The sequence below is a fragment of the Borostomias antarcticus genome, assembly GCF_949987555.1.
Source record: "Borostomias antarcticus genome assembly, chromosome: 4".
Lineage (NCBI taxonomy): Eukaryota > Metazoa > Chordata > Actinopteri > Stomiiformes > Stomiidae > Borostomias > Borostomias antarcticus.
In genome coordinates, this window is record NC_140237.1 from 17,644,652 (window position 1) to 17,668,244 (window position 23,593).

At 51.2% G+C, this 23,593-nt stretch overlaps 1 protein-coding gene across 2 annotated transcripts in view; it reads right to left on the reverse strand.

The window, feature by feature from the left end:
- tead1b (TEA domain family member 1b) overlaps window positions 1-23,593 on the reverse strand; it is a 58,076-nt gene that overhangs the window by 21,093 nt on the left and 13,390 nt on the right. The window contains exon 3 of one of the 2 annotated variants that reach the window (XM_084436812.1): window positions 18,957-19,209. In XM_084436812.1, coding sequence (XP_084292938.1) covers window positions 18,957-19,113 — 157 coding nt within the window. In that variant the 5' untranslated portion in view covers window positions 19,114-19,209. Of the gene's footprint in view, window positions 1-18,956; window positions 19,210-23,593 lie in introns of those variants that run through there. The other variant, XM_084436814.1, reaches the window with a different exon arrangement.

The following is a 23,593-nucleotide window of genomic DNA, read 5'->3' on the forward strand; positions in this document are numbered from 1 at the left end:
TGACAACAATAAATTCAATACCGATTAATTGATTATTTCAAGAGGAATCAAAAGATCATTATTAGTCTCAAGGAACAACTGTATGAATAACTGCTTTTATATAAGTTATACCGTCATGATCCAGTTAGCTGCAGGTGTTAACGGAAAGTCATTCCAGTTATCACAAGGTCAAGTTACATCAAACGCTCCAGCATAGTGGCGAGCATGTGTGGGAGGTGAGGGGTGAGAGTTTGGGAGCTCTTCATCTCAAGTGTGCGAGCCGGTGGGACCGCTGGGGTGAGTTACCGCCCCCCTCCCCCAGAGACATGGAGGCAGCAGAGAGAGTGACCTCTCATTCCAACGCTGCCCTGATCCGCTGTTTTACTCCCCACTCTGTCGACGCGCGGGCCGACACTTCCTCTCACAGACGGGACCGGACTGACACCGCGCCAGACCTCCCGGTGTCCTCGCACCCCTCACACCCCCCCTCCTGTGATCACTGGTGGGCAACAGAGCCCCTCGACAGAGCCCTGCTTCATAACAGTCGAGGCCTTGGAGGTCCCGGTTACAGAACACACGCAGGAGTAGCTCTGGGGGGGCCGAGAGCTTTTCATCTGGGAGTGAAAAAGTAACATAACCCCCCCCCCCCCCACACACACACACACACACACACACATACACACACTGTCTGACGGCCTATGGTCGTGTTATGTTCTGGTTGGAAAATACTCCCGGGTTTGGGGGTGGGGGGGGGGGGGTAGAGTTAACTCTTTAAGGAGTTGTCTTGTTGTCACTCAAAGCAGCGGGAAAAGGATTATTATAGTGTGACCCCCCCCCAAAGTAGCCTCATGCTGTCAGGCAGCTGGGCGAGCGTGTATTCCCCCCCCTCGGTCAGAAAGGTCTCCCCTGAATCAGCTCCCCCCAAGAGCTCCTGGACCGTCCCACAGAGAGCCGGTGGCTCCGCTCTTCTCCGCGGCCGATTCTTCATTCGGTCAGAAATCCAACATGGACAACCCGCCGTCCTCCGAGGATCCTGGCGGTCCCTGGCGGTCCCGTTCGCGCCAGACCTCAGCTACCGTCACGGTCCACACAGACCCGAACACGCGGAACACACCAAGGGATCACCCCCCACCCCCCGACCCCCTCCTCCGGTGTCAGCTGACCCAGAACCAATACACACTTCATGGTTAAAGTTCCAGCTTAGCTCAGGTTAGCATAGCATCACAGCTTTTATGAGTGTTCATGGACATCTAAGGCCCTGTACTCTAGGGCATCTGCAGGGAGCTATGAGAGCATGTGACAGGTTCCATCATACGTCCTAGAAGAAGACCCACCTTTGAAAGGGGACAGAGGTATTCTGACCGAGTAAATCACATGTGAGTAGGCTTGAGTGGGTTAACTGACCAGGCTCTCCATCCCTCCCCCTTCTCTCTCTCTCTCTCTCCACCCCCCCTTCTCTCTCTCTCTCCATCCCTCCCCCTTCTCTCTCTCTCTCTCTCCAGCCCCCCTTCTCTCTCTCCATCCCTCCCCCTTCTCTCTCTCTCCATCCCTCCCCCTTCTCTCTCTCTCCATCCCTCTCTGGACTGTCGGGCTATAACAGCTGCTGTCCTCCCTTCCCTCCCGACACACACACACACACACACACACACAGACACTCCTCCTGCGGCCCAGCCCCCCCCCCCCCCCCCGACACCTTCCTCCTGCTGCTCCTCGGCGCCCCTCAGGGCTGCTTTACAACTCCTACACTTCCTCTGAGCTCCTTCCATCACAGCATCACCCTCCTGTCAGACGAGCACCATGACTCCTCATAGAACCAGCAACAACAACAAAACCAGTCTTCTTCATGAGCTGACCGGGGTGGGGGTCTCGAGGTTCCCAGTCGCTGAAACGAGGCCACCCTCTGGACGCACCAGCCGCCTCAGACTCCGCCTCCAGACTCCGCCTCCAGACTCCGCCTCCTCCGTGGCCGGGCAGCGCTGAGATCAGCGTCTCCGTGGGAGCAGAAAGTCAGTGATATAGGATAAGTGTGTCCGTTTGATCCTGCACACCTCGCTCCTTTGATCCTGGACCCAGGGGGCGTGGTCAAGAGAGCGCCGTCCACGGCGTTTCCACCGGCACGTCAACGACAAGATGATTCAATAAGAAAAACAAACCCAAAGCCTCACACGGCACCCCCTTATGATAAACACTGAAGCTAATTTAGGTTATGGCGTATAAAACGGTTTAACTGCCTTGGTTACGTCCTTTGAGCTGAAACAACTCCAGCATGCGCTGCTCTCCCCCCGCCTGCCCTGAAAACACTCATTTCCTGTAGCAGCTCCACCACACTCACATCTGGCCTGGCAGCCCGGGATGATGTCACCACGTCAGACACGGCGTTGAGCCGGCCCAGAGTCGACCGGCGGACCGCTCCGGGTCCCACACACACGCACGCACGCGCACACACGCGCACACACACACACACGGGATCGCTTCATGTGGCTTCGCCTCCTTTCAGCTCCCCTCTCTCTCTCTACCTCTCTCTCTCTCTTTTTCTCTACCTCTCTCTCTCTCTCTCTCTACCTCTCTCTCTCTCTCTACCTCTCTCTTTCTCTCTCTACCTCTCTCTCTCTACCTCTCTCTCTCTCTACCTCTCTCTCCCTCTCTCTCCCTCCCCCTCTCTCTCCCTCTCTCTCTCTCTCTCTCTCTCTCTCTCTCTCTCTCTCTCTATCTCTCCCTCTCCCTATCTCTCTCTCTCTCTCTCCTCAGCAGGATCCCAGAGAGCAGGGGAAGCTGTCTCATCTCATCCTCGCCACACTCCACCTCCATATATCATTAATTCTCATTACAATGTCATTTTCCCAAGTGTCACTTGTCAAAGTGTAAAAGGAACCAGTAGTGTGATTGTGCCCATGCTTAACCTTAATTACACGTGTGAGAGCTTAACATCCGTAAGGATGTAAGAGCACTCCGCAGTTGTGCTCTCAAACCAATATTTATGACTTGTGCTGCTGGAGTAAGTACAGAGTGAAAGTGCTTTTCAAACAATTCCCTTTCGCACCCAAAACTGTAATTTGTGAGAGAAACCAAACGGTAGAGTTCCAATGTACTTCAGAAGGATAGAAAGTCTTTAACTCTGTCTGTCTGTCTGTCTGTCTCTGTCTGTCTGTCTGTCTGTCTGTCTGTCTGTCTGTCTGTCTGTCTGTCTGTCTGTCTGTCTGTCTGCCTGTCTGTCTGTCTTGTCTCTTTCTCAACATCGGCGTCTATGTTAGTGTTGATTACCTGAATGCTTGTAAATGTCTATACAGTGCTCCTGCCACACCAGTGTTCAGGCTGTTGAAGCTGCTTAGTCCTTCCTATGCCCCCCCCTCCCCACAGTGTTGAGTGAGCCTGGGTCCAGCCTGTGTGTGGGGACAAGTGGGCCCAGACAATAGCCTTGGCTTCCCTGTCACCCGTGATAGATGACTCAAGGGTCTTGGGCTGACATTAGCATCACAATAGACTAAACCAACAATATGGAGGCATTGAGCAGGAGGGTTCCTGGCTGGGTTTGGTGGTGCTGGTGGTGGGGGGGGGGGGGCAGGAAGCCAACGGCATGCTGGGAAACACCGCTTGCCAAGAGGGGAACCAGTCACAAACAATAAAGAAGACTTGGAAGTGGTGTGGAAGTTGAACAGGTGACAAACAACGGTCCCCATTTTAGACCATTATTGACCTGTAAAAACAAATACCGATATGATCTGACATGTTCTTTTATCTAGTACAGTTTTATAGCCAATTTGATGTTATAAAAAACACAAGAAAGGTATAGCATCTATATTAGTGTTAACTGTTCAGTTCTACTTCCTGCTTGAAGAAGAATACAGCAGTCATTAGTCTTGGGCTGGACCTTAAACAATCTCAGTGTTAAGAAGACAGAGAAGAAGATGGTGTGATCATGCAGGTGTTTTTCTCATGGAAGGTGTGGCTCTAACAGCCTGCCCCCCCCCCCCCCCCCTCAAATCCACACTCTCCCATCGGTGATAATTAGGGTCAGAGGACCGCGGCTGAGCCCCTCATGCCAGGGAGATCCATTTAGAAAGACAGAGGATAACGGCTGCTGATCCCAACATCTGACTCCAGCCAACCAGCTGCCTATTAAGGCTGGCTTAGCTCCGCGCTTCCAGGGCCCCCCGGGTTTGAAGCGTGGGGGCCTAAGAAAGACTTCAAGGCCAAAGTCGGCACGCCTGCAGCCGTGACGATCACACACACTTAGGCTATTGTTATGGTCAACAATAGTTCCTCCCCCCTCAACACACACACACACACACACAAACACTTCCCACCCATTCCTCCTGGGCCTGGCTTTCACAAACTGAAAGTTCAAGCCTATACATCTTTCAAAGAGACATGTCTGTGTGTGTGTGTGTCTGTGTGTGTTTGTGCGTGTGCGTAGTTCCGCCTTCTGCCCATCTGCCCCCTGTTGAGAGTTTGAGGTCACCCCCCCCCCCACACACACACACACACACACAGAAACAGCCTCTCTGTAAGTATCGGCTTAAACTTGTAAAAATGGTGTTCCGGCTTTCAAATGAAGAGATTAAAATTTCTAATGGATTTAATTTACCATCTGCCTAAATACTTAAAAAATGTGTGAGGTTATTTGATGGACTGATCATGACCCCGATGATAACTAGGGATGCACCAATGCCGATGCCGATGTTTAGAATAACAATCCGGCCGATGGCCGATTCCGATGGCCGATGTTTATTTTATTTTATTTTTATTCCCCCTTTTGTGCCAGGGAAACAAAGAAATGAAGTGTTTGCTTCCAAAACGCCAATTTTTCACATTTGCATAATAGGTACCTTTATCTAGGTGTGAACTATTTCTCGCATCATATTTTAAGATTAGGCTATACATTTTTGTGCAAAGCAAAACGACATATCCACAGTGTAGCTGGAATGGAACTTTATGCGGCAAGCGTTTTGCAACAAAAAAAGCCGTAATTGTTGCAACATAACATCGGCCACTACCATCGGTGAATGTCATTTTATTTGCCGATGGGCCGATGGCAGTCAACAAGGCCAACATCGGCCGATGCCGATGTTCGGCCGATGCATCGGTGCATCCCTAATGATAACCCTGCAGTTAGAACATCCGCCCTGCGAGCCTTTAAATAATTGTCCATCCAAAAATTCCACAAAATAGGATTTGAGTGATTTGGTGAACATGCTGAATGCCTCTGTGAATGCAGGGCAGGCTCCTTCATGTCTCCCCGAAAATAAAAAACAACATCTGACCTCCCTCTAAACTACACGGGTATTCCTCCCGTCACCACAGACCACAACAACCCCGGCCTGGTTTAGGAGCACGGAACAGAGCCGGGGACATCAGAAGGCTTTCATTTCCTCCTCTAACACCGACGAGCACAGCTCTGGTAGCCGAGGGTCGCCCATGCAAAACACTAATCAAGTTGTTGATGTTTTAAAGAAGTAAACTAGCTTTGTCTCTACTCCTAAGAGCTTTCTCCCTCTAACAAGGTTGGTTGGAAACACATGTGTGCCCTTGAGTGACCCCCCACCATCCCCACCCACACTCACACTTGCCCATTCTCTTCTAAACACACTGTTTACATAACACAATATTTAGCACGAAACATACCGTTTATAATGTCGTATAAAGTCCACTCACTAAGTACTAGGCTAAGAAGTCAAATCCTCAGCCTAGCTTGGAGACATAACAAACAGACTTGTAGTCCCCGATCGCTTACATAACTTACAGAATACACACATACAATGCGAATTAACCTAAAATGACATGATTGTCCGTTCGGGGTGGTTTTCTAAAATTCTATGTCCTGTATTCATCTAAAGACTGTCTGTGTATATAATGTGTTGCAGATGAGTCCATTGCACAACCACAGTAACCTAAGACCTTGTGTTCATTAGTACTCAGTACCAGTCTAATATTCCTAGTACATCTCCCAGAGTACCATATTACTCAAAATGAATCCCCCAATGTCTCTGAGATGTTCTCTGATTTCAAGTGATTCATTTTTCCCATTGCGCTGGTCTCTCTTCAGTACCCCTGTGCTGATTGGTTGAGAGAAACAGAAGTGGGCTAGTGCGACGGATGATTACAGAGAGAGAGAGAGAGAGAGCTTCTCGGCTGCTTTGGCTGCATTTGTGGTCTAATGCACACAGAGAACAAACAAAGCCACCGTCGCTGCGCCCCAAAACCCCCAACAATGTCTCTGGTCCAGTCAGCGAGCCGTCCGGCGATAGCCACTGCTTAATCTCTGTCATACGATATAGCTGTTGTTCCTCAGTGAGTACCAGCGTGGTATGCAGCCTGGCTCTATGAGCATTCAGCAGTAATAGACCATCACTTTCACCCGCGGGAAGTGGCCAAGCGAACAGGCCGTGCCAAGCTCCCGTCCAGAACCCAGGATGAGAAGGGAACGCCGCGCCCTCCTCTGTGTTGTTCGCTCTTCTTTAGGCTTGATTCATGGACCAAAGACTCATTACGTTCCTGAAAATCAATCTATTAATTTGTCCTTATAATGTCTCTGCGCGTAATTAAAACCTCCTTAAAAATCCATTTATATCTTCTGACACCGAAAAGAAATCAATACTTAACTTTATCTGCCCTTTAAGCTGGATAAAAGCCTGTGAGTTGGGAGTGGCTGAGGTAACGAGTTAAAGGTGATGTGCTTTCTTTGGGGCTAACAGGACCTCCGAAGCCTGGAGGTCAGTTCCCCGAGCCTTGCTGGAGACATGAAGAGCATTACACACCCACCCTCCGCTGAACTGTGACTGTTTTCAGACGAGGGCGGGGGGCCGCGGAGGCTCAATCACTCAGAGGCCGCGGCCAGCCCGGCCCCCTCCCTTGCTGGCCCGTCCTGCCCAGGCGAGACCGTGGCTGCGGCCTGCTACTCCCTCCGTCTCGGAGCACGCTCACGGGGGACCAATTAACGAGGCCGGCCCTTGTCTGAATCACTCTATCAATTAGGATCCGCTGAGTATATCATCACATACATTACTGAGGCAGGCCTGTCGGCTGAGAGAGAGAGAGAGAGAGAGGGAAGGAGAGAGGGGGGGGGAGAGGGAGAGAGGGAGAGAGACAGAGAGAGAGAGAGGGAGAGAGAGAGAGGGAGAGGGAGAGTGGGAGAGAGAGAGAGAGAGAGAGAGAGGGAGAGAGAGGGGGGAGAGGGAGAGAGGGAGAGAGAGAGGGAGAGAGAGAGAGACAGAGAGACAGAGAGAGAGAGACAGAGAGAGAGAGAGAGAGAGAGAGAGAGAGAGGGCGAGAAGGGTTGAAACGATGGGGTAGGGATGGGGTCTACAGTGGGACTGTCTTCTGGACTAATCTGGAAGGACGTGGGGTAATTAGAGTCCCTGGAGGAACTCGCAGAGGGTCCGATGTGTGAACATGACACTGGCTGCTAGAGACCCTCCCCCTCCCCCCAACAGTCACACACAGGGTTCAATCAATATTTTCAATCTCTCAGGATCAATCGGCCATCTGAACACAGAGAGAAACCTGTTAGCAGTGACCATTATGTGTAAATGAAAAGCCAAACTTAGTGGCCCCAGTGCTGTCTCCCCTATACCCTTCTCTCTTTCACTCGCTGGACGTAAAACCCCGCTTTCCACAAGTTGTGATGGAATTATTTTCCTCGGCAAGAGAGATAGTTACCTTGAAAGATATACAGACGGTATAGCGAGGTAAGAACCCTTAATACAGACGGTATAGCGAGGTAAGAACCCTTAATACAGACGGTATAGCGAGGTAAGAACCCTTAATACAGACGGTATAGCGAGGTAAGAACCCTTAATACAGACGGTATAGCGAGGTAAGAACCCTTAATACAGACGGTATAGCGAGGTAAGAACCCTTAATACAGACGGTATAGCGAGGTAAGAACCCTTAATACAGACGGTCTAGCGAGGTAAGAACCCTTAATACAGACGGTATAGCGAGGTAAGAACCCTTAATACAGACGGTATAGCGAGGTAAGAACCCTTAAGCGCCAATGTGACTAGTTGAGATAACTAGGATACAAAGAGAACAGAATACACACCATGAACACCATCATCCCTAAGACTTGGTGATAATGAGTCCTGGTGTTGACCTCTCTCAGAGAGACGGTCCTGGTGTTGACCTCTCACAGAGACGTCCTGGTGTTGACCTCTCACAGAGAGACGGTGCTGGTGTTGACCTCTCACAGAGAGACGTGCTGGTGTTGACCTCTCACAGAGAGACAGTGTTGACCTCTCACAGAGAGACGTCCTGGTGTTGACCTCTCTCACAGAGACGTCCTGATGTTGACCTCTCTCACAGAGAGACGGTCCTGGTGTTGACCTCTCTCAGAAAGACGGTGCTGGTGTTGACCTCTCTCAGAAAGACGGTCCTGGTGTTGACCTCTCACAGAGAGACGGTGTTGACCTCTCTCAGAGAGACGGTGCTGGTGTTGACCTCTCACAGAGAGACGGTCCTGGTGTTGACCTCTCTCAGAGAGACGGTCCTGGTGTTGACCTCTCTCAGAGAGACGCTCCTGGTGTTGACCTCTCTCAGAGAGACGTGCTGGTGTTGACCTCTCAGAGAGACGGTGCTGGTGCTGACCTCTCTCAGAGAGACGGTGTTGACCTCTCACAGAGACGTCCTGGTGTTGACCTCTCTCAGAGAGACGTCCTGGTGTTGACCTCTCTCAGAGAGGCGTGCTGGTGTTGACCTCTCTCAGAGAGACGTGCTGGTGTTGACCTCTCTCAGAGAGACGGTCCTGGTGTTGACCTCTCTCAGAGAGACGGTCCTGGTGTTGACCTCTCACAGAGACGTCCTGGTGTTGACCTCTCACAGAGACGTCCTGGTGTTGACCTCTCTCAGAGAGACGTCCTGGTGTTGACCTCTCACAGAGAGACGGTGTTGACCTCTCTCAGAGAGACGGTGCTGGTGTTGACCTCTCACAGAGAGACGGTGCTGGTGTTGACCTCTCTCACAGAGACGTCCTGGTGTTGACCTCTCACAGAGAGACGGTCCTGGTGTTGACCTCTCACAGAGACGTCCTGGTGTTGACCTCTCTCAGAGAGACGTGCTGGTGTTGACCTCTCACAGAGACGTCCTGGTGTTGACCTCTCTCAGAGAGACGCTCCTGGTGTTGACCTCTCACAGAGAGACGCTCCTGGTGTTGACCTCTCACAGAGAGACGGTGCTGGTGTTGACCTCTCTTAGAGAGACGGTGCTGGTGTTGACCTCTCACAGAGAGACGTGCTGGTGTTGACCTCTCTCAGAGAGACGGTGCTGGTGTTGACCTCTCTCAGAGAGACGTGCTGGTGTTGACCTCTCTCAGAGAGACGGTCCTGGTGTTGACCTCTCTCAGAGAGACGGTCCTGGTGTTGACCTCTCTCAGAGAGACGGTGCTGGTGTTGACCTCTCTCAGAGAGACGGTGCTAGTGTTGACCTCCCACAGAGAGACGGTGTTGACCTCTCTCAGAGAGACGGTCCTGGTGTTGACCTCTCACAGAGAGACGTGCTGGTGTTGACCTCTCACAGAGAGACGTCCTGGTGTTGACCTCTCTCACAGAGACGTCCTGGTGTTGACCTCTCTCAGAGAGACGGTGTTGACCTCTCTCAGAGAGACGCAGAGATAAGGACATCAAGGCGGGGAGTGAGAGGCTAGTCTGTTCTTGGCGAACCTCTTCTCCAGACCTCTCCAGGCGTTTATGAATCGTCCTCTTGGCTCTGAGCAGCACGTGACGAACCCCCCCCCCTCAGCTAACAGTGGGCCAGGGAGACCACAGAGACATGTCTCACACGCTATGCTTGCGCTGACCACACTAAACGATTTCATCAGAATCAAATGATCTCATCAGATCAAAAGAGTTCCATCAACAGAAACAGTCTTGTCTGTGTCAGGCCCCGACATCCCAACGGGTTTTTAAAAGAGGCGCTGCATCTTTAAGAAGCCTGGAGTTCCAGGGTTTTAGTCAAACAAAAGCAGCCAATGGGAAGCGTGCAACCTGAAACCAGCTTGGAGGGTCTCCCAGAGGCAGTGCTGGGACACACCCCAAACAGCCCCAGTGAATCTGCCCCACTGAACATGCAACCCACGCTCAAACACAAACGTCTCCTAATACAGGAAATCCCTTATCAAGACTGAATTACTACCATGGGCAAATCATAGTTGAACACACACACACACACACAGACAGACAGACAGACAGACAGACAGACAGACAGACAGACAGACAGACAGACAGACAGACAGACAGACAGACAGACAGACTCTGTCAATGTTGTATTTAATTGCCTGCCGTTCTGGAATTGCATGCCACCTTTTGAAAGCATTATTTCTAATCTAGTTCAAATCTGTCTGTAAAAGCCATATAGATGCATATATATGCAATGGTTTTGGTTTATATCTATGGTAGGAGCAGTGGCCAAGAGGACTTCCTGAAAAAGCCTGAGAATAATCTAAATAATAATAATCTAATAAAAAGAACGATTTAAAGGGTTTAAATGTATGTAAATGTACAAATGTGCGGAGGCCATGTGTGTGTGCGTGTGCACGTGTCTGTGTATGCCTCCTTTTTTTTACAGGCTCATGAATATGAGAATGCTCGTGATCAAAGTTGGGATTCTTAGAACCCTCATGAGATTCCATAGTACATTCCAGACTGACAGAAAGCCTCTACAAGCCCGTGCCTCCCAGATCCACAAACCTCCAGCCAGACTTCTGAGACACAAACCCACCACACAGAAGACTTTCCAAAACACACTGACTATTCTCCAAGTCACATACAATAAGTACAAAGCCGTGGAAAAGAGATTGGAAGGTATTGTATTGAGTCATGCCATATGGATGTATAAAAAAGACAAGTTTGGTGAAAGCAGCGCACTGTGTGAGCCTCTATTGTCAGCGAGTCTCTTTTGCACTATTTAAGCTGCTGCCAATAACATCACATCACACAACAAACAACACCTACAGCAGCCCTCAGCCCCCCAGCCCAGGATGACACCAGCAGCCCTCAGCCCCCCAGCCCAGGATGACACCAGCAGCCCTCAGCCCCCCAGCCCAGGATGATACCAGCAGCCCTCAGCCCCCCAGCCCAGGATGACCTCAGCAGCCCTCAGCCCCCCCAGCCCAGGATGACACCAGCAGCCCTCAGCCCCTCAGCCCAGGATGACACCAGCAGCGCGAGGCCCCCCAGCCCAGGATGACCTCAGCAGCCCTCAGCCCCCCCAGCCCAGGATGACACCAGCAGCCCTCAGCCCCCCAGCCCAGGATGACACCAGCAGCCCTCAGCCCCTCAGCCCAGGATGACCTCAGCAGCGCGAGGCCCCCCAGCCCAGGATGATACCAGCAGCCCTCAGCCCCCCAGCCCAGGATGACACCAGCAGCCCTCAGCCCCTCAGCCCAGGATGACACCAGCAGCCCGAGGCCCCCCAGCCCAGGATGACCTCAGCAGCCCTCAGCCCCCCCAGCCCAGGCTGAGCAGTCGAGCGTGGCTCGAACCCCCAACAACCCGAGGGCCTGGTTAACACAGAGCCCACCTGGCCAGGAGACAGGAATCTCAGACAAGCGGCAACACGCCAGGCGCGGTCAACCCTCTTCCACCGGTCACCTCAACGCCAGCAAGGTCACCCCTCTTCCACCGGTCACCTCAACGCCAGCAAGGTCACCCCTCTTCCACCGGTCACCTCAACGCCAGCAAGGTCACCCCTCTTCCACCGGTCACCTCAACGCCAGCAAGGTCACCCCTCTTCCACCGGTCACCTCAACGCCAGCAAGGTCACCCCTCTTCCACCGGTCACCTCAACGCCAGCAAGGTCACCCCTCTTCCCCCGGTCACCTCAACGCCAGCAAGGTCACCCCTCTTCCACCGGTCACCTCAACGCCAGCGCCAGTCTGGCCGGCCTGCGCTCTGGGCAGGAACCCCGCCGGTCAGAACCTCAGCGGCGAGCGGCGCTGATAAATCAACACAGGAAGAGATTGAGATGTTAATCTTCCTTAATATGAGGGGCGTGGCCTAACACTTCCACTGCAGCGCAGGGGCTGGAGGGAGGTCATCAGCACGATCGAACTGGAACTCTGGTGTTCAGCTGTGTCACCTGTCCTCCCTAACACTCTCTCCCTCTCCTCCTCTCTCTCTCTCCCTCTCCTCCTCTCTCTTTCTCTCCCTCTGCTCCTCTCTCTCTCGCCCTCTCCTCCTCTCTCTCTCTCTCTCTCCCTCTCCTCCTCTCTCTCTCTCTCCTCCTCTCTCTTTCTCTCACTCTCCTCCTCTCTCCTCCTCTCCCTCTCCTCCTCTCTCTTTCTCTCACTCTCCTCCTCTCCCTCTCTCTTTCTCTCCCTCTCCTCCTTTCTCTCTCCCTCTCCTCCTCTCTTTCTCTCTCTCTCCTCCTCTCTCTTTCTCTCTCTCTCCTCCTCTCTCTCTCCTCTCTCTTTCTCTCCCTCTCCTCCTCTCTCTTTCTCTCCCTCTCCTCCTCTCTCTCTCTCTCTCTCCTCCTCTCTCTCTCTCTCTCTCCTCCTCTCTCTCTCTCTCCCTCTCCTCCTCTCTCTTTCTCTCCCTCTCCTCCTCTCCCTCTCCTCCTCTCTCTTTCTCTCTCTCTCCTCCTCTCTCTCTCCTCCTCTCTTTCTCTCTCTCCTCCTCTCTCTCTCTCTCTCCTCCTCCTCTCTCCTCCTCTCTTTCTCTCCCTCTCCTCTTCTTTCTTTCTCTCTCTCTCCCTCTCTCTCTCCACCTCTCTCTCTCTCTCACTCTGTATGTCTTCACCGCCTCGGGCGCCAACAACAACAGGTGCAGACAGGCAACAGCAGGATTGTGGGTACTGAGCTTTGTTTAAAGTGACAGCATAAAGGCCACATTAAAATGGTGCCCTCCTCGAATTTTACAAAATGGACTAGCGTGTGCCTTTGTGCCTGTAACACCGCAGTAGTCACTCTCTTTGAAAACTGAACAGAATTTTAAGGAGCAAACAATAGGATGCTTTGTCCTTCACAGTAAATTACATATAGAGAGAGAGACACAGAGAGAGAGAGAGAGAGAGAGAGGTCTTCACCACAGTGACCCAGCAAGACTAAATTACTCTAGCCTGTTCCAACCTCTGAACCTTGACAGCCTTTAAATCCTTCACTCTGTTCAACGCTCAACCCCTCTGCTCGTCTCGATGCCAACGTCCAGTGAGTAGAGGGTGAACTCACTTGGAGACGTCCTCAGAACATGAACGGAAAAGAAAAGAAAACGAAAAAACGCATCAAGTAATTGGTTGTTTTTTTTTTCTCGTTTTTTTTCTCCGGGGGGCCGCGCGCCCGCGTACGTGAAAACGCCGCAGTGTGTTCCATCACCGCCACGACGGCCCTGGAACAAAGAAGGGATTATTCCGGAGGTGTGTGATGCCTCCACAGTCGTCTGTCCATTCCGTGTGAATGCAGGTGACTCACAGGAAGCCTGAGCGGATCCCAGAATTCCTCATTATCCTCCCAGCGGGGGTTCTCCGGTCCGCCGTGCTCTCAGCCCGTCTGGGGAGCGTGCTCTGCTCTGGGAGGCGAGGCGAGGCAGCGGCGGGGCCCGTAGGAGCCCGGCGTCGGGCCATCGGGGGTGAGCCAGATCTGCTCATTATGCCTAACTCATCCTTGGCATCCCCGCAAACCAAGTACCACTTAGTGCCCACGGGGGGGGTGCAGGCCAGGCCACGGACGCCATGACGAGGCGCACGGTGCCGCCGCGCAAGCGGGGGAGAAACAGCTTTGAACCGAGAGACTGGGAGGGACAGAGAGGCAAGACATGATACTGAACAACAACACCCCCTCCCATCTCCAGCAGGGTGAAGGTAGTCATCTATAGAGCCTCGCCTATATAAAACCCTCCACTGTATTACATTGAGATGACAGAAAACCTCAAAGGTTCCCCCACCTCTGGACTGAACACATGCGCTGTAACGATTGCTCTTCTGGCCGTGGCTAGATATGGACCAATCAGAGCGCTGCTAAGGACCTCAGCGTTGCTTAGACAGACGGTGGTTTCACACGTCATAATAATGACTTCCTGCCAGGACTTTGGGGCTCCATCCTAAACATATTGTGATGGTTAGACTGGTTTATGAGGGCAGCCATGCTGCTTTGTCTACTAGGATGTTAAGTGCCATAAAAACCATTGCTGCTCTGTGAGCTTAGCGAGGTGTTTTCACGTCCCCACAGTGAAAAACAGGCCTCACACACACCTGCATAGGAGGAATATATATATATATATACTGACAGTGTATGTCCAGACAAAAGCCTGGAAAAAGTGGAACTACGGCTTCAGTCATTCAAGGCCAGTGTACAAGTTGTGAAACATCTCACAATGGATGGATATGCAGATATATGACACAATGAGAGGATTTCCCAGAAGGCTTTGAGAGTGAGGCGTGTCCTTTCTGGCCCGGGCTCAGCAAAGGCAGCTTCCCAGCAGGGGGTTATATTTACCGAACAAAACAAACAAACATAATGACTTTCAAAGTCGTTTATTTCTTATCACACAGCTTGACACGTAACACACGTGCAACACAGAACACACATGCTGAAATGTGTCTTTTGTGCATTTGTCCTCCTCCAGGGGCAGCCAGGAGCAGTGGGCAGCCATCTTCCTGGCGCTCGGGGACCAAGTCCAAGTGCTCAGTCCAGGTCCTGGTCAGGGACAGGACTGAAGAGCCTCTGTTCTTCTGCATGTTTTTCATATTGGGTTCTATGTGGAGGGAACCCGAGTGAGCCCAGGGAGAACATGCTCCATACAGAAAGGCCCGGGAGACAGCTCATGCGGGAATCGAACCCAGAACCTTCTTGCTGGGGGTGACGACAGCCGTCCATGTTCGGTTCAGTGTCTCCAGCACACTTTGACACGCTGCCGGGAGCTGGGATCGAACCGGGGACCTTCCGATCCCCGTCAGGCTGCTCTACCTCCTGAGCTACGCCCCCTGTCAGCGGCCACCTTTTAACTGCGCTTGTCAAGACCCCCTCATCATCAGGGTCGGGGCAGGGGCTGCAGCTGTGGCATTCTCCACCTCGGTCACAATTAGCATCTGAGCCCGGGCGCGCCGCCCACCCCTAGGAGACCGGGGCCATCGCAAAGCCCTTCAGGTAAACACCATGATAAGCTAAGAAGCAGAAATTAGACATTGTTTTGAACCGAGAGGCAGTTGCTATAGTGACTGTTGCTAATTAACTGCTCTCGGGCCCTGGAGTAACAAAGGGCTTAAGGGCACTCAGGACGGGCCCTCCTGTGAGGGGCTTTGTACTCGCAACGCCGCGCCCTCCCCCGAGTCCCTCACCGCCAAAATACCTGCGCCTCCTCCCTCCTCCTGTCCACCTCCTCCTTTCATCCCAGATGCCAGGAGAGGTTTGCGGGCGCGTTGTGTTGCTGTCCTCCCAGCCCCATGTGGACGAGATTACTTGGAGGCAGCGTGGCCTGCGGCACGGTTGGCGGGAGCCTCGTTCCTCTTAAAACACAAATCGCCGCTGTGTCTCAGACAAATCAATGCCCTCCATCAGCGTGGAGGACCACTTCACGGGTTTCTCATCATCTCTGGTGGCATTCTGAAGTGATGCCCTGCTAGCAAGGAGCGCCTGGCTAATGGCAATGTGAAGCCCGTGGCGAGGAGCAGGCACACATTCACACTCACATGGTAAACAAGGGTTTTAAGGGGAGGTGCAGCAGGGAGATGGGGGGAGCGTCGCACGCCGGCCAGCGCGCGTGCAAAGACCAGGCGTCTCGCCACCGACCAGGCTTTATGAACAAGAGCTGGGCGTCGGGGCGTCGGGGCGTAGGGGCGTAGGGCGCTCTCTCCCCTCTCTCTCCCCTCTCTCTCCTCTCCCCTCTCTCTCCCCTCTCTCTCCCCTCTCTCTCCCCTCTCTCTCCCCCCTCTCCCCTCTCTCTCCCCGCTCTCTCCCCTCTCTCTCCCCTCTCTCTCCCCGCTCTCTCCCCTCTCTTTCCCCTCTCTCTCCCCGCTCTCTCCCTGCTCTCTCCCCGCTCTCTCCCTGCTCCTGGAACAACGCTGCGGCGGCATCCGGGGGGAGGAATGACGAGCGAAGGTGTTAAATTCCCGGGGGAGACGAGGAGGTGTGCTTGTGAGATTCCTCCGGCGCTCCGGTCAGACACCGTGTCTCCTGTGAGACAACATTAGCTTCGCTAAGCTAGCCACACCTCTCGCTTGTTTACAACAACACTGGCTACTGTACACATCCACGCCCTCGCACACTGTCCTTCATACAGACTACATATATAGATTATATATAGAGAGAGTTCTGTTTTACTTAATGATTGTCACAAGATTGTCATTGGTACAGTAGCTTGTGTATTATAATTGCCTGTAACCTTCGAGCACATCACAGAGCGGCTGGTAACATTTCACTGTGATTGTACACTGTACTGTATGTTTGCATGTATGTTTGATATGTGTGTTTTATCCTACTTCCATATTAGGAACTGTATAACCAATACAGGCCACTTGACAAGAGATTTCACATGAATCATTGCCTACTGCTGTGCTCTTGAGCAAGGCACTTAACCCCAACACTAGCTCATAGTTGTGAGTCACTTTGGAGAAAGGTGTCTGCTACATGACTAAAAAAATATTCGATTTATTAATTACACATAAAACATATCCAAGAGACGTGTCATTATGAAATTCATCAGCCAGAGCTCAGTTCATGGCTGAGTGAGTATGAGGGGGTCACAGTTCACGAGGCTGGCACTAGGACCCAGCAACGGCTGCAGGGTTGAGCAGCAAGCCCTGCCCATAGAATGAGCACACGCACGCACGCACACACACACACACACACACACACACACACACACACACACACACACACACACACACACACACACACACATACTGAGACTAGTTCCAATCTGCTCCCAACCACAGTAGCGTCGGGGCTGGGGAGAGAAAGAGGACTTTCTCCCTCATCATCCCCCTCATCCACTACCCTCCTCATCACCTCCCTCATCCACTACCCTCCTCATCTTCCCCATAAACAGAAACACTAACCCAGCTCCCAGCCTCGTCTCTCCCCCAGCCAATCACAGCCTCCCATCTGGGCTGAAGCGCTTTAAGGGTAGAATAACCGCAGACCTGGGATTAGTATGGACCGAATACATACACTATATTATATTGCTTTGCAAAAAATAACGGATTTTATTGACATGAACAAACACACACACGCACACGCACACACACCTGCAGCAGTACAATTACATTACAGTCGGATTGTTGTGTGTGTGTGTGTGTGTCTGACACGTCTGTCTCTGTGCACGGCCCTGAACACCATGGAAAGGCCCTCCCTCCCGGGGACAGTGAATATGCAACCGGACACCCAGCACATCTGGCATTGCTGACCTCTGCTCAATCCAGGTCAAGGTACATTCAATAACCCCAACAACAAAACCATGGACAGAATAGCAGTAAACACTACTCACACACACACTCACACACACACACACACACACACACACACACACACACACACACTACGCACGCGCTTCCCTCCAAGGCCACACTTAAAACAAGCGAAAAGCATCCTTGAAGCAGCTATTATCATTTTATTTATGCATAAGCTGAGCCAGAAAAAGCCATTTCGTTCTCACAAGGTTAGAATTGTCTTAAACCGTACTGTATTATTCATGTATAACTTGGTAGGATTTGAATACAGTAGCAGTGCCCATGGTAAAATGCAACTGTAATGTCAACATATTGTTTACCATGTCAAGCTGCGTGAATCACGCCAGCTTCGGTCCAAGATTGAATCTCACCTCCAAATTAAACTTTTGTTCTTCCTGACTTAATTTCATTGGTTACCAGAGATCAGGGGGCTTGCATCCTATTGGACAATGTCCAGTACGCTCTAGTGAGTCTTGTATTTAGCGCTAGTCATTTAAAACTCACTAGCCAAATCTATTTGTCATGCTCTAATGCAGGGCAGTGGGACTGAGAGTTGGAAGTCTGGAAGTCCCAGTCAGCAGGGGGGGGGGGGGGGGGGGGGGAGGAGGAGGTGGGGCGAAGAGAGAGAGGAGAGAGGGAGGAGAGAGAGAGGAGAGGGAGGGAGGGGGAGGAGAGGGGGAGGAGAGAGGGGGGGGTGATGGAGGAGAGAGAGAGGAGGGGGGAGGAGAGGGGGGCAGAGGAGAGGGGGGGGGGGGGGGGAGAGGGAGGCGGAGAGAGAGGGAGGAGAGGAGGGGGGGGGGGAGGGGGGGGCGGAGAGAGAGAGAGAGAGGAGAGGGAAGGGGGGAGAGGGGGGCGGAGAGAGAGAGAGAGAGGAGAGGGAAGGGGGGGGGGTGCTGGTCTGAAGCAGCCCCTTTGTACCGGCAGCTGAGGGGCTTTCGCTGCGACTCCTAGACTTTACATTTGGTTTGGCCGGAGGGGTCACATGACAGCTGCAAATGAACGCCTCGAGGGGCTTTCTGCTTTCTCTTGACACTGACAGGCTGTGAGAGAGTCCAACACCGCAGAAAGAAAATAGTCCCTCTTTCCATGACATCACCCAGCCAGGAATGGGGGGAGGGGGGGGGGGGGGGGGTCACAGCTGGTGGGAGCCGCAGTACCATCTGCTCCGGACTAATAGTTCATGCTGCTTTACTTATAGACTCACTATCGCAGAGCAGGGAAATGAATGTATGGCCACCGCCAGGGAACCCTGAGACGCCTGCATGGGGCTTGCTAATTCATTCCTGACTGACAATCTCACTCACATGTTGTTCGTCGTCTCACTCGAACCTTCCTCAGTCACCTGTGGCACTTTGGGTGGGGGTGGGGGTGGGGGGGGATCTAACTAGACACATATGTGGTGCTTAGCTGATGAGTACTGCGTACCGGTGATGTGGAGTACACAGTCATCAGTCAAGCAGACAACATAAATATGAAATGTTTTTAGCGACAAAATTGTGGTCATCTGCAATGGCAAGGGTGCCCCATGTCTGACCCATCCAACCCACCTAGACTACACACACACACACACACACACACACACACACACGCGCATGGGCGGTACTCACCGTACATCTTTCCCTCATCAGAGAGGATGATCTTCCGGCGGCCGCAGGGCGGGTAGATGGCCAGGGCCTCCTGGAAGCTCTGCTCGATGTCCGGGCTCCACACGCCCTCGGCGTCGTTGTCCATGGGCTTGTCGGCCGAGTCGCTCATCCTTTCCATGTCCTCGGCAGGACTCTCACTGCCGCTCCAGCTGCTGTGATCAATGGTGGCGGTCGGTCTCTCCAAGCCGAGGCCTGGAGCGCACTAGGGAGAGACCTGGAATCCCCGACAAACACACAAACAAACACAAGCCGACCGTCAGGCTCCGGTGGGCGGCAGTGGCGTCTGGGTTGATCTACCCAGGATGCTGTGCGGTTTGACCGAGGGACAATTCCACCGGGAGGTGTGGCGGTTTCGCCACGGATCTGCCAAGAAAAGGATCAGATCTTCCCGCTGAACATCGTCTAGGACCTACGGTGAACTAGGAGTCCCAGAACACGTCATGAACATTGTCTAGGACCTACGGTGAACTAGGAGACCCAGAACACGTCATGAACATCGTCTAGAACCTCCGGTGAACTAGGAGACCCAGAACACGTCATGAACATCGTCTAGAACCTACGGTGAACTAGGAGTCCCAGAACACGTCATGTGGAACCTGTTAGAAGAGTCGAGAGCAGCTTGTTCGCAGACTCCATCAGCAAGTCGCCTTTCAGCACTTCCAGCGCAGAGCGCCGAGGCTAGTAGCTCATGACGAATAGAGATGTTTGAGATATAAAGTGTCAGAATAACGTAAAAGCACTCAGCCAATGTACATGTCACCTGCCTGGTGAGCAACCCTCTGTTAAAGCCTTTCTCCCAGCTGTCAAGGCTGGAAAAGGGTCTCTTCAATTTGAATAAAACTCATGAACGGAATGTAAAGTTTATGGGCTCGAAAGAAAAAGACTCACTTAAAATGACACACACTGACTGCTTTACTTAAAAACCCAAATAGCACACACAAAAAACTGCCCTGTCTTCCCAACGCAAGGGACAAGTCTGTTTTCCACATTCTGAATTCCATGGACGGACAAAAGAGCGTTGTGAGATTCTGCTATTTTCATTGCATTTATGCCATGTAAACAACCTGCTCCAAATTAGGCTCTCATTAAAAACCCATCCCGGCTGCTACAGTAGATTGTGGGCAAAGTAGTAGGAAATCACATTTAAATTAGAGGCAGTAGAGTGCCTAACCTGAAGTAGTCATCTAACTCAATCAACCTATAGTTTAAAGGGACACTCATAAGAGCTTTTGAAAACAAACATTTTGAGATTTGGCTGACATACGAGTTAACACATAAAAAAAACAACCTCCAACTGGGGAGTTGATTTGGGGGATGTTCTTGTAGCCCTTCCCTCTTACCTCTGTCAGGCTCCAGACTCTCCCTCCCTCCCTCCCTCCCTCCCTCCCTCCCTCCCTCCCTCCCTCCCTCCCTCCCTCCCTCCCTCCCTCCCTCCCTCCAGACAACCGCTTCCTCTCTAGGCAAGATCCTATTCACGCAGCACAAGCTGTTGTGAAGTGGGACTAGCAGCATATGTTTCTTCTAGAATGTCGGTTCAGGAGGGGGGAGGGGGGAGGGGGGAGAGGGGAGGGGGAGGGGGGAGAGGGGAGGGGGAGGGGGAGGGGGGAGAGGGGAGGGGGAGAGGGGGAGCGGGGGGGGGGAGAGGGGGAGCGGGGGGGGGGGGCAAGCTGTTGGGGGAAAAAAAGAACTCCCAGAGAGTGGTCGAGCTTTTACTGAATTCCGTTTTTGTGTGCCGACTGCTGACGCTGCAGAACTAACTCACAGACTGATGAGGGAGGGGAAAAACTCGCATTTCCACCACTAAATGGGCTTGGTCACTCTCTCTCCCCCTAGCCCTGCTACCCCCACCCCGACTGAATAATGAACTACACCCATAATCACTTCCAGCATGGCTGTGGACATGATGTGATTGCAATACTTGATCACTCCCAGATTTAAAAGAAAATAATAAAAAAAAAAAAGAAGGTATTCTGTCTTTATTCCACAATTTAAACCATCTGAATTGTGGTAGTGTTTTTGAAAACAGCTTTTCAAAAGCATAAAGCTATTGTTGCTTGGGGGGGGGGGGGGGTATGTAGCTACTCAAAATAGATTCCTCCCTGAGTTGTCATATCTTAACTGACACCTCTTAAAGAAAAATACTGCTTTTGCCTCTACTGTACCTCCACTAAGAGCTTTTGGCCGTAATCATAGCGACCTTATGATTTGTAGCTCCTGTGCTAGCCCCCCCAGCTGACGGGCGCGGGTGGGCTGATGTTTCGCCTCTCTTCCACAGGTGGCTTCCCCTGACGTGTCACACCACCAAAAATAAATGCTGGTGCACCAAAGCGCGCGATTAATTATTGAACCCTCCACCCCACCCCACCTTGTCCCACAACAGAACACACCACCGCACACGCTCAACAGTTTTGGCTTCTCATGGCGCACGGACCATGAAAAAAATACATTTGGAGGGGTTAAAACTAAGCAATTACTCCTACCGTTACAGGAAAGTGGAGCTCCTAAGACTAGCGCTGTTAAGAGCGCCATCCGCCCATCCTCCTTCCTGCCAGAGAAGCATGTGCTGCCGGGGGAGCGGCTCCATCTCCGCCATGTCCACACAAAGTCATTAAAAACATGGAGCCATCACAGGAGGCCGAGTGTCAATGGAAGCATTCACCGACAATTCACCCCCAACTTACTGCGATCCAAATATTGATTTACTGTTGTTGTGGAAGGTACTCGTTTGAAACTTAATTCTACATGATTGTTTTTATGATTACCGGACTTTTATTATACTTATATTTTAATAGCTGTTAAAAAGATAATCATCTTTATTAGCTGAATTGAACAGAGCAATCATTACTTAGAGTGTGAAAAGTATGGCCTCCATTAAGAGGCCGGGTAAAAGCTCTCTATTTCTGGGTGGTTTCTGGTAGTATTAATGATCTTCAGCTTGCGGTGTCTGACGTCTATTAACCCAGACATGTGAGAGAACATCTGGAAAATCAATAGTGTTAAAACAGCTTCATCACTAGACGTGGCTCTAGTCACTCCTCAGTCATTCGGTTCTACAATAAAACAAATTAAATAATGTACTCCTCTGCCCCCACTGCTTAAATACCTTGTCGTCACGGGTCACTTTTCAAGATTCGAGATTTCTTTATTTTACATGTAATGTACATGAACAGTCACAGTCAAATTTTGCTGCCAATCCCATGATTATGTTCAATAGCATACTCCAATAGTCCATTTACACACTACAAATACAGGAGTGAGGTATATCGACATTTGCATTTGCATGTGGTTATGTTACATACAGTAGATATTCTATAAATACACTGTAGTTGTAGATTGAGTCACTCAGGGGCTGAACCTCTCTCTCGCCATGTGAGCGCGGTATCTCTTTTCTGACCGTAGCAGTGTGTCTCCAGGATGATGATGCTGGTTCCCTTTGTTTGTCATCAGAAAGTGAGTTATTACCTCCACGGTTTTCTGCTTTCTATAACTGATAACATTCTACTTCTTCATCTCCTGATGTCACACCGCAACAGGTTTGAACTCACATGAAACCACTATGACTGTTTATCTCTTAAAGGTGGAATAAAGTGGTTGAACGTGACACATGCCAGTTATCTTTAGGTGACATAGAACAGAATATGTTTAATTTTGTTATTCAGTAATTTTTAAGTACTATAAAACTCCTTTTTATATGCCCAAATCTCCCCCTCTCCATGCTCACCTCGTTTTGTGGGCGTGTCAAATAGGGCGTCAGTCAGAAATGACTGACAGGCCACGGCCCCAACTTCCACACATTTGTTGTTTGTAACCATAGTTACCTCAACACCAGGAAGTGTACAGGCATTTACAAAGTCCATAATATAAGAAACGAAAGATGTCACACTACCGTTCAACCCCCAAACATTCTAAAGATACACGCTACCTAACAGGCCATATCCTCGAATTTGCATTATTTGGCTTAGCATTTTTACTGATCTACATAAACGGTGCGTCGCTTCTCTCAATACAACATGGAGAATCACATGGGATACTGTATATATATGCTATGAAAGTTTGAGCTTTGACATTTCCTACTATAACCTCTTAGTGGTCCAGGTCACATGCAGATTCTTAGAGGATTAGAATGAATGTGCTCTAAACTATTTCCTCACTGGTCTGTCAATTGTCACGTCTCCTGTCTAAATGGACAAACAAACTCAGGGGACATGTTTAAAAAAAAACAACAACACACATCTCTTTCCTGGGAGCCTACAGGGTAAACATGGCTCCCAGACGTACTCCCGCATGGTATGTCTAGGGCTTTATCTTGGTTTGTCGCTTTCCCTATCCACATAATATGTCAGTGAAGGCAAGCAGACATATTTCTAAGACATTCCCCCATTAGGTCGTAATGTAGCTGTCAATCAAATATACACCAAACCAAGAAGAGAATGGATTGAGTTCACAGCAATACAAACATGTGTGTCTATAATATTGAATCTGTTTCACAGCGCCTTATATGTCTGCATATTCAGGGGCCAGAATGAAGCCATAACAGCTACGCTACGCTAGACGTTCTGCTGTGGGTTTTGGAGCCGAGGAGAGACGAGTGTTGTGAT